Raw genomic sequence first — 18,828 nt, forward strand, 5'->3', positions numbered from 1 at the left:
CACAATTCCTCCCCCCCGATAATTCAGGGAGGAGGAGGAAAGAGTGTGTGATGAGGGCAAAAGGGAAGTAATGTGGAAAGCAGAGCTCCTCTATTCATTATATCACTGACAGAGAAAGTATCAGACAGGAAATAATTCTTTCAGTTTCTTAAAAAGGCCTGCTTGACTTCCTACACAGAAGTTTTAATCATGAACACTAAGCTCAGTCCTTTATAGCAGACTGAGCCCATAAGATTTTTAAAGATGCTCCGTAGACCATCCAGCACATACAATGAAATGCTAGCTTAATACAGTTCCATGGCGTTTCTGATTTAAAAGGTATGCATAGGAAAATGTAAACTTAAATATGAAAAAAAACCAAAAAGAAACATTCACTTCATGCAAATACAAGTTTATTTATACTTGTGTAAGTGTACGCTGTGATATCATCTGGATAATTACAGAAGATGAAAGTAGTTTCGTCTTCTATTCTGGATGTTCACTACACTTGTTTGTTCTGAAGAGTAAAAAAAGCACAGACTCTGAAGTTTATCAGCTAGAGCTTAAAAATAATGCACAGGATCTTATTGTATTTCCATTCCATAAGTTAAACTTTTGCTCCCAACTCCTGACAGCCCCTCCAGTGATAATTCAGCCCCCAGAGACAGTGTCCCTATCCCGAGGAAATACAGCCAGATTTCTGTGCAACAGTTCTGGGGAACCTCTTCCAGTCCTGCAATGGTTGAAGAATGGCCAGCCTATCAAGTCATTCCGACGGGTAAAGACTCAAAGTCCTGGAGTCCTGCTCATCAACCAGCTGGCTCTGGAGGATGGGGGCTACTACCAGTGCATAGCTGACAATGGGCTTGGTACAGCCTGTGCCACTGCCAAACTGACAGTCATTGTGAGGGAAGGTCTGCCCAGTCCTCCTCGCCATGTGTCTGCTACACCCTACTCCAGCACAACTGCCCTGCTCACCTGGGAGAAACCTGAGTACAATTCAGACCAAATCATTGGCTACTCTGTGCATTGCCAACGTGCCGCAGGTCAGTCCAGTTGGCAGAAAACAGTCCACAATTTGTACATTTTACAGAGGTCCACATAAAAAAATATTGTTCTAAATATTTTCATTTCTTTTTCAGGCTCTAATAATGACGACTATCAGTTTGCAGTGAACAATGACACTACAGAGTATCTCTTCAAAGAGCTTCTCCCCCATACTGCATACACATTCTATGTGGTGGCTTACTCTCTAATGGGTGCCAGCAGTCCTTCTCTGCGTGTTACTGTAAACATGCTGGAGGATGGTAAGTAATCAGTGGATTACACAGATGAAACAGGCAAACACCCAAAAATAAAAGACTCAGAGTAAACATAAGGCCACCCTGGGGTACTTACAAAGAAAACCTTAGTTTTCAAGTTTTGCGACTTCATAGGACTTAAAGAATTCTTGAATTAACACTTTCAAATTGGTAATTAAAACAATACAAACAGTAGCAGCTCACTAGAGGCCCAGCTAAGCGTCTTTGCTACTATTTAGTCTTAAAAGTGTAATTGCCATCTATAGTTTTTCATATTACAGCAGCCAGTGGTCAAGTCTTTAAAGAGACAGAGTTGTGGTGGACACATAATATGAAATAGTCGTAGGTGTTAGTCTGTTGTAAACTACTATCCAGTAATTGTACAGACAGGGTAGGAATGTATATCAACATGCAGCTCAATGTGTCACTTTTTGCTTTCCTGTAGTGCCAAGTGCACCTCCCCAGCTGTCCATAGCCAGCCCGTCCCCCACTGAAATCAGGCTGATGTGGCATCCGTTGTCGTCACAGCACAGTCGAGGAGCCATAACCCGCTACTGCATTGAGTACAGCACACTGGATCGGGGTGAGCAAACATCACTGGCTGCGACTGTGCCACAGTGTAACTTTTTAAACAGTAATGGTTAGACTGTAGGTATGCATTGAAAGGAACAAATAAGAGCAAAATAAAAAGTATGTAACTGTGTTTTTCTCAGTGATTTTATTTCATTAGCTTTTTATAGTTTTATTGTTGTTCTGTGTTTTTTTTTCTTTCTCTGCCATGAATTATTTTACAGGAAAGCAGATTTTGTTGCAGTTGTCCTACTCACAGTTTTTGTTGCAGTTTAAAAGGGCAGAACTCAGAAACCTGTTTAACAGTGTTCATTTCTACTCTACATAAGAATATATGCTAAGAACTACAGTATTTGTCCTGACTACTCCTTTTACATACATCAAGGCAGCCCTATTTTCATAAGCATTGTTCCCAAGAGAGAGCAGTAGATGTGAGTCACATATTTATGTTACATTTATGAGTTGAATCTACATTTCTGAGGAAAGTTATAACTGTACAGTTTCTTTAGTGCATCAGAAAAATTAAATATTCAAATACTTGTTTTTGTCAACATGAATATGTTTTTGTGTGTATGCCCGTAGCAGACACTGTATTCTCCATAGAGGTGAGGGGGAGCGAGACTCAGTTCACTTTGAGAGAGCTCCAACCCAACAAGGTTTACCGACTGAGGATAGCAGCAGGAACAGCTGTTGGCTTCGGCGTTCCCTCTGAGTGGGTCCAGCATCAAACATTAGCCCACTACAACCATAGTAACCGCAGCATGGGTACGGCAGAAACTGTACCATTTTCAGGATTCCTATGTGCTGTGAAATAATATTACTGAATGAGGTATTGAGGGCAGCAGAGGACTGGAAGCTTTTAAAATGTAAACCCTTTTCAAATGTTGATTTCCTTCATTTAAGCCATCTTTTAATCCCTTTACACATTAAAAAAAATTGTTGTGTTTACATGGAAACCTAGTGATCAGATCAAACCAGTCCAATCAGCATAAAAATGCAATATGTAAACATGTCAGCTGATGGGATCTGCCCCCACCAGTAGGACTTTTCAATCTTCTAATTGATCGAGAAGGGTGGCTTATTTACACCTAGGTCTGGGTGAATACTCAATTTATTGTGCTGACTCAAATACGAGTAGGTAACCATGGCAACAAAAACTCAGAACATACAGCTGTGGGTTGACTCAGAGAGCTCCAACTGTTAAATGGCACTGGTTTGAACGACTTGGGGGTCATGTGATGTAATGAGTTTTCAGGTGAGCCTTACAAAATGGCAGCAGCAATGCAGTGGTAAATACTGGTAACTGAACTGTGGCAGATATGTTCTTGCTGGAAGCTGAAACATTAAGGATTATCAGGCATTCAGACCATCAAAAAGCTCAAAATTAAAAAAAAATCTTCTGAAATTATAGGTATTATGCATGTAAAAAAATGCTAGCATTAGCAATAGCATTGACAGCAACAGCATCCCATTTCTTCTTTACAATGACCCATCCAGCTGGGCACACTTTTCTTTTGGAGGTTTCCTCCATGCTATTGGCAGAATTCAGCACTATTGCTTAAAATTGAACAAGGTATTTTTGTATTGTTCATGCACAACTATTCCAACAGCTTCCAGCTTCATGTACATCATCTAGCTGGGACGCTTAGACACTTGACATAGTTTCTCCTTAATTCCTTGTTTTTCTGGCCATTCTCAAACTAGTAATAGAAGATGATTTTGGGGATGTGGGCACTTTACTTCATTGGTGAATCAAATGCACCAAAAAAACACTATCCTCTGTATTTAAGTTTCTGACAGTTTTAAAGTCTTGCATGTAGAAACTGTTATCATTAAATATTCAGAGAAAGTTATGAATGGCGCTTGTTCAGATATCCAAATTTAGTAATATCTCTGCAAGACAATATAAAAACACCAATGCATGTTATGTTGGTGGTCGTGGTTGAAAAGGGTTGAGAATCACTGCTTTAGGTTATCATCATCATTAAATGTAAAAGTCACAAATTGCATTTATTAGTAAAAAAAATTATATATTTGATATATTTTCTTTCTGACAATTAGATAAAGAAGCAGATAAAGTGTCTTACATTCATATTGGGATGCAGCCACTGCATCCCAATATGAATGTAACCATTCATGCTAATGGTTACATTTGGTTAATCCAAATGGTTTCAATAAAGCTGAATTGACATTAAGTGCTTCGCTATCAATCCCACCGAATCCTTACGTTTCTTTTTTACATTTTTTTTTACTTTTTTCTAGTGATTTTTGCGCCCACTGATCTGAGAGTCAAAGCCAGAATTAATACACTCAATGTGACGTGGCATCCCTCACCCAATCATACACTGGTCTCTGGTTACAAACTGTCCTATCGAGAGGTGGAGACTGATGAGTTGTTCAACAGAGAGAGACTAACACATCCCCACACCATCAGGCTCCGTAAGAAGGCTAGGTATCACCTGCTCACTGGGCTGGGTAAGTTGTTGGCAGAGACTTTTCCAAATGTACTATAAAATACAATCTATCTTATTTTAATTCAGAGCAGGTAATGTGCTGTTTTGTCTTTTCATTTCACTTTATAGTCCTATATTGCAACTTGCCTGACAAACAGACACCTCTGAGGAGAATACAAATGAACAAAATTAGCATTTCAATAAAGTATTTAAAGTAATTGGTTTAAGGCGTGTTAGGATCTTAGTGATGTTGGTGTTTTAGGATACAGGCACAGAATCTAAACAAAGCTCAGTGGCAGAAAAATCATTCTGTCCTCGTGTGTTTGTGTCAGTCCCTGACCGGCAGTATGAAGTGAGGGTCTGGGCGTTCAACAAGCAGACGGATGGAGCAGCTGTAGTGTGGAAGGGACGGACAGACAGAGCCCATGATGAAAGTAAGTTTTAACTCTGTTTTACTATGAATGAATGAACCCAACATACAGATGTCAACTTGCTTGGCGTAATAAGTAATGGCAATAGGGCTGGGCGATAAACCAAAATCTCATATACCAATACAGCTTATTTTATATCCCCAGAACGATATACATAACAATATAAAATTGTTTGTAATTTTGTCAGTCATCAGTTATTTGTCAGATGTGCTTGGGAACGGCAGCAGTAATCTCCTTCCTTCTGCGGGAACTATGACCGTATTATGTTTAATGGGTAAATGCCCATTGCAGCGTTTACGTCTGGAGATTGTTATGAGCACTTTCACCACCACGTGACGCCGCTTTTGCGGCGTTTGCTCGTCGACTCTATTCTTTATTCTGTATTCTTTACCCTGATTCTTGCGCAGGTGATAAAATGAGTTAGTTGTGTCGGTATAAGTTGTTGGGACTGTGAGCTAGTCTGTTGTTAGTTCCACGTCTTTTCATATCCAAACCGCATCCATGCAACATAAAATTCCCCTTTTATGAACAAGCTCATCGGTTTTGGTTGGCTGGTCATCTTTTAGTGAACTATCCTACTCTGAAACACATCTGCTACTGTCTTTTTCCATGTTGGTTTTTTTTTTTTTTTTTTTCTTGCAGCTTTCATGCCGTAAAGCGCATCTTGACGTAAAATACTGCAGTAAAGCACCTTATTGTGGCGTAAACGATAAACCTCATTTGAAACGATAGACATTTTCTATTGTCCAAACGATGTATATCGTCATATCACCCAGCCCTAAATGGCAAGCAAAATCAGTTTGTCAAAGCTTGAGAGGAAATGATGTGTATGTGTTACAGCACCGCTGCTTCCAAGGCACCCACCTCCAATGCCGCCGAGCAGCATCCAAGCGACAGCCAACAGTTCCACCTCCATCTGGCTCCGCTGGAAGAAACCGCGGTTCAGCAATGTTCGCATCATCAACTACACGGTGCGCTGCAGCCCAGCAGGGACCACCAACGCATCTTTGGTCTCCTATCACACCAGGTCAGAACGTCATGTATGCGGTTATGTCTCTGAGATGTAAGACATACTGGCCTACAGGATGAAATGGTTCTTACTGGTTCAATTTTGAATGACTTATTGTGTATGAATATTGAAAAGATAAATGTCATTAGAAAGTATGACTTTCTAAAAAAAATAAATAAATAAAAAAAAAAAGTGGCGCTTACAAAGTCGCTGATCTAAGAAGTGATTTTAATGTACTTTTGTTGTGCTTGTATCTGTTGTTTTTATGACATATTTAGTCAGGCTGTTTGAGAAGGAGCTACACTATCCACTGTTCGTGGGTGGAGAAGATGTTTAGGGTTATATGTGATGAATTTGTTTGTTTCACTGACTTTTCCACTAGTTTCAGTTTAGTTTGCACCCGATGATGGAGCCAACCCTCTTTATAAGTTTAATGAAGTTTGTTGGTGTAAAAAAGAAATACAAATTAGTTATAAAATGTTTACTGTGTGGGGCCATGGTGTCAGCGGATTAATCAACTCGGAACCGTGCATTACATTGTTATAATGCACAACACGGAGTCAGCGTTGTTTAAAAATACTGGATAATTGTGTTAAATAATCAAGATCACAATTTCAGTCAAAATAATTGTGATTATATTTTTGTCATAATCGAGCAGCCCTAACAACAACTTGCAAATCTAATAAATGAACATTTTATTTACTATATAGTATAAAAGGCGTGGGAATATAATATATTTCATCTTTTTATGAAATATAGTTTCTCAACTTGCATGTTATGGCAGCAGCCTTCTTAAAAAAACAAAAACAAAAACAAACAAAAAAAAACTTGGGATCTGGACTGAGTACTATCTTGTTATCTTTAACAACTAACTAGATATTGAGGAGATTAAATGCTGGACATCTGGGAGAGGAATTTTTTTCCTAGTTTTGTCTGATACAGAGTTCTAGTTCTTCAATAGTCCTTGGTCTTCTTCATTTTACTTTGCATTTCATGATGTGCTCAATGTTTTTAGTAAGTGAAGGATCAGAACTGTAGTTCTGTACAGTCTAACACCTGAACTTTTCAACCAGAAAGTCATGCTGTTGTTACAGATACTGAATCGATACTGGCACTAATGCGTCTTCATACCATTAGAAAAGCAGTTTTTTTTTTCTTTTTTTTTACACATAGATTTAATAATGTGTGATTGAATGGTCTCTGTCCTCTTTAGCCCCCAGGATATGTTCTGTATGATTTACAGAAATTTCCAAGAACTTAACGTTTGATTCTTTCTTACCAGTTCTCCGCTTTGCCTCTGTGCAGGCATTGTTGTATCATATTAACTCATAACTTCTGCATAACAGAGTTATGACCTACATTTGTAAAGCATGGTAACCATGCTTCAGAGATATTTAGAGGTCCTGATGATCAAAAGTATGCAATGCTGATTTTTGTAGTCAGTTTCCTTTGCACACCAGCTATCACCAGATATTGCTGAATCTTTTTAGACTGGTATATACTGTAATTGATGGAATATTTTTAGTCTTACCAATTTTTTTTTAATAACTTTCATAGTTTTTGCCAGTTGTTAAACCTCTGAAGGTCTTTTTTTGTGACTCTGAATCTAGGATACTTTTATCATATCTAATAATGCTAATGACCTTATTCTAGTTTCTAGTTTCTTTTTATTACCTCTCACTCTGATAGCCCTTTGTTGCCCTGTTCCAATGTTTTCAGACATGTTGTTGTCATCAACTTTAAGAGAAGCTAAAATTTTTTATTTGATTGTTAAATGTCTCACATTACCATTGTGCATGAAGCACCACTTTGAATTTTGAAGAAATGTTGTGATCTATTTTTAATATTATTTAACATGGCATCCCAAATTCTGTGGAATTGGAGTTCATTCATTCAGTCATTTATTTTCTAAACTGCTTAATCCAATTCAGGGTCGCAGGGAAGCTGGAGCCTTTTCCAGCTGTCTTTTGGGTGAAAGGCAGGGTACACCCTGGACAACTCACCAGTCCATTGCAGGGGAATTGGAGTTGTTTATCTTAAAACATAAAAAATAATACAGTCTTAAACATGAAAGCATATTGCAGCAAACAAATAGCAAGCAGGAGGTGATCACTTATCATTTCAAGCTATTAAAAATGATGAAACTGTCTTTTCTGAGAAAAGACATTTTAAAGCACTCAAACATGACTTGCTTGTGTGCTGCAGTTCTGCCCTGGACATCTTGCTCGCAGGACTGAAGCCTTTCACCCGCTATGAGCTAGCAGTACAGTCTAATGGAGTGGATGTGGTTGGTCCCTTCAGTGGTACTGTGGAGGAGTCCACTCTGTCTGACCGTGAGTATCCACTGAGCAGTAATCTGCTGTATATTTTCATTGTGACCATATGCAGTTTATATGAGTGGACAGTCACTTAAAGAAACAATTAGACTGCACTAAGAGAAGCAAGGAGTACTGATGATGGTCAGCTAGCTGGTTTGTGTTAATGTGTGTCACGGTGAAAGGAATGGAGTCAGTGATAAACTCTCTTTTTATTTTTTGTTCTCATTGCTTTTGAGGATTTCATGTTTTTTTAAGCTTGTTCTTCACCATTTGAGATTCTCTGGTTTGTTGGCTGATCATTTCAGTCTTTTTTCATATACTATCTCCTGGAGTAAAAATGCTTAGTTTTTGCTTTTTGAAGTCCTCAGATTCTATTGGTGGCTTCAGAAAGTGTGCTCCAGTGTGTGTCCATGCAGGTGATTATGAGCTCACTAATGTGGAAACCACTGGGTTGGCTGGCTAGTGGCCAGTGAATGTGGTAATAAGTAGTTGGCAACATTAGCTGATTACTTGCTGAAATAAAGCACCCAGGTGCAGCAGTGACTTTTATGTTGCTCGGGCGAGGTTGGTGGTCTTTAATAGCATTATTACGGCATCTCTTCCCATGCTCTCTCCGCTACCTTGTGACATCACCTGAGCCTTTGCCCATTTCCCCATAGCCCTGCTTGTCCCCGTCTCTTGTACCCAGGTGGTGGGGGCATGAGGACACAGATGGTTGGCACACAGCTATCAAATCCCCCACAAAGACAATACACATAGTCCAGCTGCTAATGGTCATTTCTAGGCTCTTATTACTCACCCAGCCCTCATTTGTACATCAGGGCCCTCCACACCTCCTGAGGAACTTCAGCTGAGTGCTTTGGACTCCTCCTCTGTGCTGGTGAGCTGGCGCCCTCCACTGGAGCCAAATGGTATCGTCATCAGCTACAGGATTTTGTACAGCAGCAACATCAGTGAGCCTGAGCAGTCGTGGAAAAATCTCTCTCAGGATGGTAGGTCCTCTGGTATGAGTCAGCATGTATCCGATTTAGATTTTTTTTTCCCATTTAAAACATTTAATGTGTTTAATCTAACTTTTTGTTCTTTTAAAAACTGTATTACTCGTGCTGTGTTTCTCAGGGGGCATTACCAGTGTGGAGATCCGTGGTTTGTGCAGTGGCACTCGTTACTTTTTTAAGCTGGGGGCTTCTACTGAGGTGGGGGCAGGGCCTTATTCATCCATAAAAGATGTTCAAACTCCCTTCCCCAAATATGGTATGTATTTAGAACTAAATGGAAATAAATGAAGATTTTATGAACATTAACCGATGAAGACAGTCAGCTGCTGCAACCAGTGTTGCTGTGGGAGATAAAAATGACCAGAAAAATGTCAGCGAAAAATGAAAAACACAGAAAGTGAGAAAGAGGGAGGTTGCAAGGATTTTACTTGCATGATGTCCTAAATAATAATAAATGAAATACCCAGTCATTACAGTGCACATTGATGTTTTTAAAAGCAAAGCCTGAACAAAATATATTTTGTCTTATTGTTATCGAGCAACCAGAAATCACTTCCGGTTTATTTTTATTCTCAGAAAAGCAAAAGGGTGCATTTTTCTCCATATCATAATGGAACAGTTTACTCTGTTGAAATGTGCTGGCGCAGCGTTGCCAGGAAGAGGTGTGCCAGTAAGCACTGTTGTACGAGTTCCTGCCATCTGTTTTCCTTCTTCTAGTCAACACATCCAGAGATACCCAGTACAAATGAATTCCAATGAAGGTCTACTCACCTTACGTTAAATTTGGCCCCATTACTTGTTGCTTCTGTGACATACCTCACCTCACATGAATAAATCAGCACATCATCCTTGCATCAGACTGTTCTACCTAGCTGTACTCATAGCTCTCAGTATTAAGAATTGAATAGAAATTAAATGGATTGTTCTCCTTTTTCCCATATTTTGCCAGAGCTGGACATCTATGCGGTCACAGGCATCATAGTCGGTGTGTGTTTGGGGCTGATATGCATCCTCCTCTGTATGTGTTTCAGCTTTCGTAACAGCAAATCCAGGTAAGACTGTAGAAAACGAAAGTGTCAGCACTCATGAAGTATTCAGATTTCTTATTTTACTCCATTCTTAAAAAGAAACTGCTGCATTAGCCCACTAAAAACACTGTCGCAGTCTGCATTACTGCTGAGGCTTTTATTATCCAAGTCCCTTTTACTATGTTTGTGTCATCGTTGCTCCAAATAGAGAGATATCTGGAGGTGTTAACTCCACAGCTGTGACACCTCAGTTCAGGAGAGATGGCTGCTCTGTTCCAGTCAGCGGGCCAGAATGCAGCGATAGCCATGAGCTGGAAACATTGATGCCCCCAGGCAGCCAAGAGTCTGGTCAGCTGCCAGCAGAAGCCCCAGAGGAACAGAGTCTGATGGCAAGTGCTAATTCAGGGGAGGGGGTAGATGCCCCTGCACCTGAACCCAAGGTCAAACCTTCGGGGGGGGGGGGGGGGGGGGGGGGGGGGTGCTTATTTCCAGATGGGCCACCAATGTTCCTTCTCTCTCTCTCTCTTGCTCTTTTTTTAAAAATTTTTTTTAAAAATTTTGTTCATGTGTTGATAGTGGGATACAAGTTCTTCAGTCACTCTGCTGCTTTTCTCGCAGGCTGCTTGGAACGGCTCTGTGAGTCATAACTGGGTCAACAGAATTACAAGATACAGAGACACTATCACAGAAGACTCTCCAACACTGAATAACGGAGCGCTCAACATGCTTGTAACAGCTGCTGGCATGGTAAGGAAGTGAACATATTACATGCACTCACACGAGCTCTTAGTGTTGCACAGTTCCTAAAAGGCAGGTTTGGTTCCAGGAATACATTTCCCACTTCTGTCTGGTTTATACATATAAATGGAAAACAGTCGCGAGCAAAATGTGAAAAGAATTCCTAACTTTTGTATTCATAGAAAGGCTAATGCCATTCCTGGGAAATGAGATGGGAGCCGGTTGTTTTAATAAAAAAGTAATAAAGCACACAGTTTAATTTAATTCCCTTGATAGATTTATGGAAACTCAGCTACACTTGAATCAGCAAAACTTTAACTCTCATTCTTTGCCTCTCATGCCTACAATTCAGAAATAAAAAACTATAAATTTATCAATAAATATATATTTTAATGGCCACTTTAAACTATCATTTATTTTAGAAAGAGGCAAACAAACATGAAACTGCAGGTTGCAGTTTTTCCATTTAGAAGATTTTACTAGATAGCGCTAGCTGACCAGTTAAGACAACATTAGTGCTAATAATTGATTTTTAATGTGACCAGATGGCTGGCTCATTACACGAGCCATATGAATGTGGTATTAAATATGACTGGAGGCTTTGTATACTGTTGTAAGACTGGGACTGAAGCTACTCTTCGTTTGGGATGTCACGATTACTTAATTTCACAATAAATCACGTTATCTGATGGCACAATTTATTCATCACACAGAGTCCTAAATATCCTTACTATTCATAAAAGATGGTCTGAACCATAACTGCATTTCACATCCTCGTGTTGCTGCGTGTGTTGCTTTGATTTGTCTTATGGGGGGTAAATATAACAGAGGAAGAATTATTTCCTCAAAAAAACATATTAGGAAGTCCTTGTCAGATTTTTTTTTTTTTTGCTTGAAAATGAAAAAGACCAAGATGTCATGTGGAGGATGTCTCAGCAGCCTGTAATGCAGTCATTCATGCATCAAATACTTTTCACCACTGGCAGGAATAAACCGGCGTTTTACAGGTAAAGGTAAATGTTCAGTTGTTTGGTTAAATGGCTGGAAGTGAAAGCTAGCTCAATGCTTTGTTTTTTTGTGTTAAAAAATAAAATGTTCATAAACGTAATATAGTTCACAGAAAGAAGCCTCCCAAGAGCAGAGGGGATCTTGTTGAAATTAGATTTCTTGGTTACTTTTCTTTGTTTCTATTTTTATTTTGTTGTGTTTGCATCAAAAGATAGAAATAGATCAAATGTAAAGATCAGCAAGTGGCGTTTGTGATTTTACACATTTACAGTGTGTTGAAATTAGTTAACACGTAATAAATGTAATAATAGAAAATTTGTGATTGTTCGACAATAATTGTACCAACAAAGTTTATAATCGTGAACTCCCTACTTGTCACAGGCTAAACTTTGCAAACTCTCCCTTTAATAAAGCATGAAAAGAAGACACAGAGATAAGCAACTTTTATATAAAAGTTAATACAAAGTAGTTAATAAATATGTAGTTCTCCATTAAAACAGGCGATGAACTAAATAGTTTGATTTGCCAACACTCAATGCTTGCATTTAAAAAACAAAAACATCCATTTCTGACAGGAACCCGTTCCAGGGACCCACAAAAATCAGGAATTATCACTCTTGCAACTAATACAATCAGGATAATTAAGTAATTAAAAGTCCTTACATAACAGCAATGTTGTTTGTTGCAGGAATTAGACGACCGTCTGTGTACATCCCTGTGCAGTAACCAGGTGGAGGCAGAAGTCATTGTTCACTCTGAGCTGTCAGACTCTGGCAGGGAGAATGAGGACGAGGGCAGTGAGAGTGATTCTAACACCACCAGGGGACCCTCATTATCAGAGGACATATACTCCCCTTTTGGTCAACCAAGTTCACCAAGAGAGGAGGAACCCCCAGAAAAACTTTCACTTGCTGAAAGTCCCCTGAGTATTCCCTCGAAAACACTGTTGCCTAATCACAACGGGGATCTAGAGGTGCACCAGCCAACGGGAGACACAGAGCCACAGCCGGATGTGGGGCTAATCAACGGCTTCCACTCTCCTAAGACTGTCAGGTCTCTGTTGAGTTCAGAGCACTTGGAAAATGGGGATTCCAGACACTGCTCATCAGCACCACGGAAGGCCATTTCTGCTGGACTCTCCCCTGCTCCCTTTGTCAGCGCTGGCTTTGTCCACTCTACCTCAACAGCACACACATATCTGTGCCCATAGCCTCTGCATGAAGGGCATCACACACAAATCATCAGCTAAGACTTACTTTCAGGAAGAATCCTTAAGGGTTATTTTTATGCACCTCATCATTGGATTTCTTTTGCTTCCTTGTAAAGTTTTTAATAACTTTGAACCCATTGTTTCATATGTGTGCATATACACTATAATTTTCCTTTAGAAGGAGAGAACTGTTTATAGGTTCTCGATCATTGCAACTGCACTTTCCTTTCAGTATCTTTTCTTTTCATAGGGAAGCGGAAGGAATATTTTGCATAAGCAAGCAGATGGAAGTGGATTGGAGAAGGTTATTCCCACTGTGTCACACATGACTCTGTTCCACTCAGGAATGAGAGGAAAAAACGGAAAGAAAGTGAGCATTTAGACGGATATCATCAGCAATGGTGTGATGGGTGCTGGAGACTCTCTCTGGGCTTGATTAAGTTGCCACTGCAATGTGGCACTGAGGAATGAGCCTTAAAGAGTATCTGCACAATGTGAGAGTGCAGAACACCTGTGTCTCTCTCCAGCCTCCTACTCTCTCAGGGTCCACACACATAGACACACACACACACATGCACACAAACACAGGAATCATTGCTAATCCCAGTCATGCATTAACGCACATTTACACACATTTCCTGACTGGAGAGTGGGGGTCTCAGGTGCCTAATTATTCTAGGTGCATTTATAACCTCTGAATATTTCTATTGATAAAGATATTTAATACGAGTACAAAACATGTCAACATGAAGAAAACAAAAGAACTCACAACGTAAAAAGAAATTTGCTGCATTTGATGTTTCTTTTCGAAAATGCCATGTCCATTTTGTGTAATTTTGTAAACGAAGGACACTCATTTTTTTTTCTGTTTTTGTAGATTGTGATATCCAATGAAAAGTTACATTATAATTTTCATATCTGTTTAATTATGTTGGTGGGAGAGCAGAAGACATTGTTTAAAACACCTGCAGATCAGTCTCCTGTTTCAGCTCCCAAGTAGGGATGCACCAATGTCCATATCATTGTCACAATACAGTGCCATCTGTTGAGGACCAGTTTTTTTTTTTTTTAGCTATAATTGTTACTAAGTTCTTAATTCATAGCAACATTAGGCAAATATTTAAAGACTGACTCAGCAGAATGAAAAGAGAATATTTTGCCATCAGAAATCAATATGTTCAATGAACAAAATCTGATTTGGAAACCTTCATTTTTTAAATCAAAGAATGTCCAAATATGCCAGAGGCCTTCCTTAACCATTTTATAATCATTTCATGTTTAAACAGTACATAAAGGGGACTGGTGCATCCCTCCTGGTTGACAACATCACTACCTCATTTATTTCCCAGATGGTTTCCAGTGTTTGTATTCATTTAATGTAACTAGCACCTTTTTATGACCTTTTTCTGATATTGTCTGACTTTGCAGCTTATTTGGAAAAACATAATCGTCTGACACTGACTGCATGATCTTGCATTATATCAAGCTGGTATGTCTTTTGAGTGCATCCATCTCAGATCTCTTATAGACAGTTTGTTAGTGTGAAATTAGCATTTCCTTCAGTGTAATGTACCAAACAAAAAACTTTAATACTCAGTGGTTTTGATGTGAAGCCTCTGAAACCTGAAATATAGTAAAAGATCCAGCTGGAGTCAGTCCAACTGCAGCCATTGAGGCATGGCTGACTTGGCAATTTGTTTCTAAGTCATCATCTGCAGTTGGAGCCATTGTGGACATAACTTTGGTTAGTAACATGCAAGCCAGTGCCTCAGCTCAAATACATCAGCAGTTGACACCTAAACTGTTCCTCATGAGTTGTACCAAACATCCTCAACATGTTTCATACCAGCAAAACATTGTGTTTGCTCGAAAGCTTTTAATGTTCGTAACTTTCCGAACAGATGCATATTTGGTACCTCAGAGAGACTTTTTGTTTAAGTCTCGGCATGAATGAGCTTACCATCAAAACAAGACAAATGTTTTGGGTTTTTTTGTTGTTGTTTTTTTTAACAGCAGTCTTAAGTCATTTACAGACAAAAGTGAATGTTTTCTTACCAAATCAGAGTCAAAAGGTATTTGTAAGTTCTCTTAGGGATGAAGGGGAACATGTCACATCAGGAAAAAATGAAGTTTTGCCAACTGTCACAGCAAGGTTTATCGTATACTTTACAATACTAACTATAACAATGCTTTAATTCACTATTCACTGCACTGAACCTATCTGGGAACCACATAAAAAGATAATTCAACAGCTAGCTCACAAAAAAAAAAAAAAGCTAAAATGGAAATTTTGGTTTTATTTATTTATTTATTTTTTACTTTGAGGCCGTACTTTAGTCAATGGTATCAAAACAAGTTTGTCTGGCAGAGTAAAACACCCCCTGTAACATCGCTGATCTGGCGGAATAATTGACATGTTGAGGAGCAATGCAGCTTCAGCTTGTAGGTTAATGATCATGTGTCCTTCATATGAGCTTAAAGAAACATCCAAACCACATATGTACAATTTGTTTACAATGTCTTTACTGATATTGTTCTCTACACATACTCTCAGCAGCAGCAAAGGTGTGTCCCAAGTCCAGAGAGAAAAGCATTCCTGCATACTATACATCCTGCAGCCATGACAGGCCATGTAGTCTTATGGAGATCAGTGCTGAAATCCCTGACTGTTCCTCTTTCAGACCTGCAGTCTGCATTCATTCATCATCAAGGCTGGAAACTAAAAAAAAAAAAAAAAGCTGTATTTTTCTATACAGCTTCGGATCTACTCATCCTCTTCATTTTTATGGATATGACATGACTGCCATATAAAAACAAGATATTTGGCTAGACCCCAGGCTTCAGTTCTTGCAAATGCTTAAGTGTGTTTTACAAAACTACTATTGTGACTGTATAGTGAACAGAAACAAAGGAATCCATCAAGTCACAAAGATTAAAATATGCTTTCCCAAAATTGTTAGATTTAGCTGTTTTAGCGTGTTTTTTTTTTTTTTTTTTACCCAGTATGGTCATTTACATAGCTACTGTTCCTTCCACCTCTATTGTTAACTATTATTTTCTCACACTCTTCTGCCTTTCTGTGACAGAAGTAAATTCTCTCCACCAATTTGCTCTCATGGAATTTTAGCTTGTACAAAAATTAGCCAGTTGTGCTTCGCAGTTAGCCGAACAAAGACATAATCACATCCTGTGATGAAGGACTTAGATTTCACTACATAAAGTCTTAGTTGGACAGTTTTACGTTCCTTTTTTCTTCAGATATTTGAAGTCAGATGGCTTTGCCTGTGTCTTTTTGTCTCAATGCAGTAGTGGCTTATCGCAGTGTGTTGAACTGTCAGTAAACTTAAAAGAGGATTAGCATAAAACCTGCCTCCAGCATAAAGGATGTATGCTCTCCTTATAGGAGCTCTATTAACACTTTTAACCACTATTTAAATATGTATAAATATGGTTTTGTACACCTTTTTTTGGTTGGCTAGAATAATCAGAATTTTTGGAGGAAGATATTTCATGCTCTCATTTTGTAGAGATGATAATTACTTTGATAATTGTGTGTGTATATATATATATATATATATATCCTCTTTTTGCAAGGGGTTTATTAAAATAGTACATTTCATGTTGGTAACATGTTGATTTAATTCTGATCAGTTTCTTGATACGGCGCATTTTGTAATCAGTAAAACATGTAGGCATATTCATCCTGCTGTTTCGCGAGCCAAATTTGTCATAAAGGATTGCTTTTTTGTTTCCTTTTACCTCAATGCGAGTGGTCACTCATTACAGTCAACCAGCAATGAAAGTGTCAACATGTGTGATGGAGTTTAAAGCATGATACAAGAAAATTATGTAATTTCTGCTGTCTCACTGTATGTCCAATTTTTGGGGTTTTTTGGGAGAAGGCCCAAAGCGGCATCGTCTTCATGCAGGTCATACCTCTCAGTGCAGGCTGCCATTTCTAGAAATTATGGTCTCTTTTCTACTCAGGTGCCCTATCTTTGCATAAAACTGTAAGGTACATGCCATCATGTCCATCTCAGATGCATGTCATTTGTCGCCTCGTGTTGTCCTCTTGGAAAGTAAATCAAGGAAATTGTTATGCACCAACGATGTTTTGTACAAATCATACAGTGTGTCTCTGTCTTTCTGGCCTTCTTTGTGCATTCTGGTGCTTTGTGGTGAGCTACTGTTTGCAGTGATTTCACATTATTGTGCAGTGTCGGGATGGGTACATCTCTAGTTGTATGTCTGCCATCTTGGTTCTGCTTCTCACAAGTGTGTAAGCACACACTCAGACTCAGCTATCATGTACCACTAGTGACAACCTGCAGACACTCAGATATCTCTGTGATCATTGCGTGCTGAGCGTGGCCTCATTCATCAAAACATACATAGGAAGATATTGTTGGAGCACTTATAGATTGCCGTCTCTTCTTGAGCCATTATCTACTCAAAACTGTCACCTTTGCATTTCTAGAAGTGCAATTTTCTTAGTCTGTAAAGTGACAGAAGGATTACTCAGTGTTTGTCATGGGAACTGTGGCCATGCAAAAACATTCCTTATTCAGGAACTGGTCACAAGATAGGCAGTGCTTATGGTCTGTAGAAAAATTTCCACTGTGTTACCATATGTGAAAATGTAAAAAAAAAAAAAAAAAAAAAAATGCTCGCAGAAACTGAAAATGTCTCTTGTGTAAATAAAAATTAAAAATGGTTGAAAATGATACGTTTTGTTTTGTTTTTTGCCTATTACTACGTCAGTAAACCTAATTATTTAACCTTAGAAGTATTGTAGTTATATGGTGAAACTAACTCTTATATTACCTGGACTGGTAACACAGTCACATAGTCAGTTACAAGTTCAGAATCTGGCTTTATTGCCAGGTATGTGCACATTGATGGGGGAATCGATTCAAAGAAAGTCAGTAACCCATCATCTCATTTATGTAAAACATGTCAGACAGAATTTAAATAACTTTATGCAAAAATAACTTTCAATAATCCTTATTGGGAATTTGGAAATAGCTTTCATTTGGAACTAGACTGCATAGTTGAACCTGGGTCATTCATGCCCAAATCTACTTCCTCTAACCACTGAACCACCACTCCCCCATGAGTGCTTTCACTTGGACTACATTTGATCATGACATGACTAAATGACCAACTCATTTGGAGAGTCTGTAATTAGCTGCCATGCCATCTTCTGGTTCAGTCAACAACTGTAGTTTTGCTGGTTTTTGATGGTGTTATGGTCATTTTCTTTTTAAAGATCAATCAGCAGATTCTGACCTAGTAATGACAAGACTAGAGCTCTTTTTGTGCTGCTTCTTTAATCAGTTTTCATTAATCCACTCATTTGGGCTTGTTAAATATCACAGATGCAAGCATGAAGTGAGACTATGCAAGTTTATCATGATTCATTCTGAATATAAAAAAGGGGTGAGCTGCATTTGTGGAATGACTTGGTTTAATTAGGTAATGGCGCTAGTTTGAGCCTGACTTTTACAGATCTCTTTTTCTTGAGACTTTCAATAGTATAGCAAGCACAAAAGAACAAAAGAGCTGATTAAGTCTTACATCCCACACCACAGCATTTCAGTCAAGCCGAGGTCTGGACTTTATGTCATTGAAACAGCTTTATTCTTTTCTACAAATTTTGTTGAAGATTTGTTGATCTGTGTGGGTTTAATTTCCGAACAGATGAAAAAAATATAGTTAGTAAAGGACAACTCTTACTTTTCAATTACAAAAAGCTGCAACCCTAAGAACCACCACTAGGGGACAG

The 18,828-nt window shown here is 38.8% G+C and overlaps 1 protein-coding gene across 1 annotated transcript in view; it reads left to right on the top strand.

The window, feature by feature from the left end:
• Nucleotides 1–15,462, top strand: part of igdcc4 (immunoglobulin superfamily, DCC subclass, member 4) — a 52,578-nt gene extending 37,116 nt beyond the window's left edge. Inside the window, exons 7-20 of the mRNA XM_079246270.1 lie at nt 615–1,025; nt 1,122–1,286; nt 1,726–1,863; nt 2,436–2,615; nt 4,113–4,325; nt 4,636–4,737; nt 5,575–5,761; nt 7,949–8,076; nt 8,883–9,053; nt 9,181–9,315; nt 10,009–10,111; nt 10,296–10,527; nt 10,706–10,834; nt 12,522–15,462. Of these exons, the coding sequence (XP_079102396.1) occupies nt 615–1,025; nt 1,122–1,286; nt 1,726–1,863; nt 2,436–2,615; nt 4,113–4,325; nt 4,636–4,737; nt 5,575–5,761; nt 7,949–8,076; nt 8,883–9,053; nt 9,181–9,315; nt 10,009–10,111; nt 10,296–10,527; nt 10,706–10,834; nt 12,522–13,043 (2,816 nt within the window). The 3' untranslated portion in view covers nt 13,044–15,462. The remainder of the gene's footprint in view (nt 1–614; nt 1,026–1,121; nt 1,287–1,725; nt 1,864–2,435; nt 2,616–4,112; nt 4,326–4,635; nt 4,738–5,574; nt 5,762–7,948; nt 8,077–8,882; nt 9,054–9,180; nt 9,316–10,008; nt 10,112–10,295; nt 10,528–10,705; nt 10,835–12,521) is intronic.
• Nucleotides 15,463–18,828: the final 3,366 nt, after the last annotated feature.

Source organism: Telmatherina bonti (assembly GCF_933228915.1).
Source record: "Telmatherina bonti genome assembly, chromosome: 1".
NCBI lineage: Eukaryota > Metazoa > Chordata > Actinopteri > Atheriniformes > Telmatherinidae > Telmatherina > Telmatherina bonti.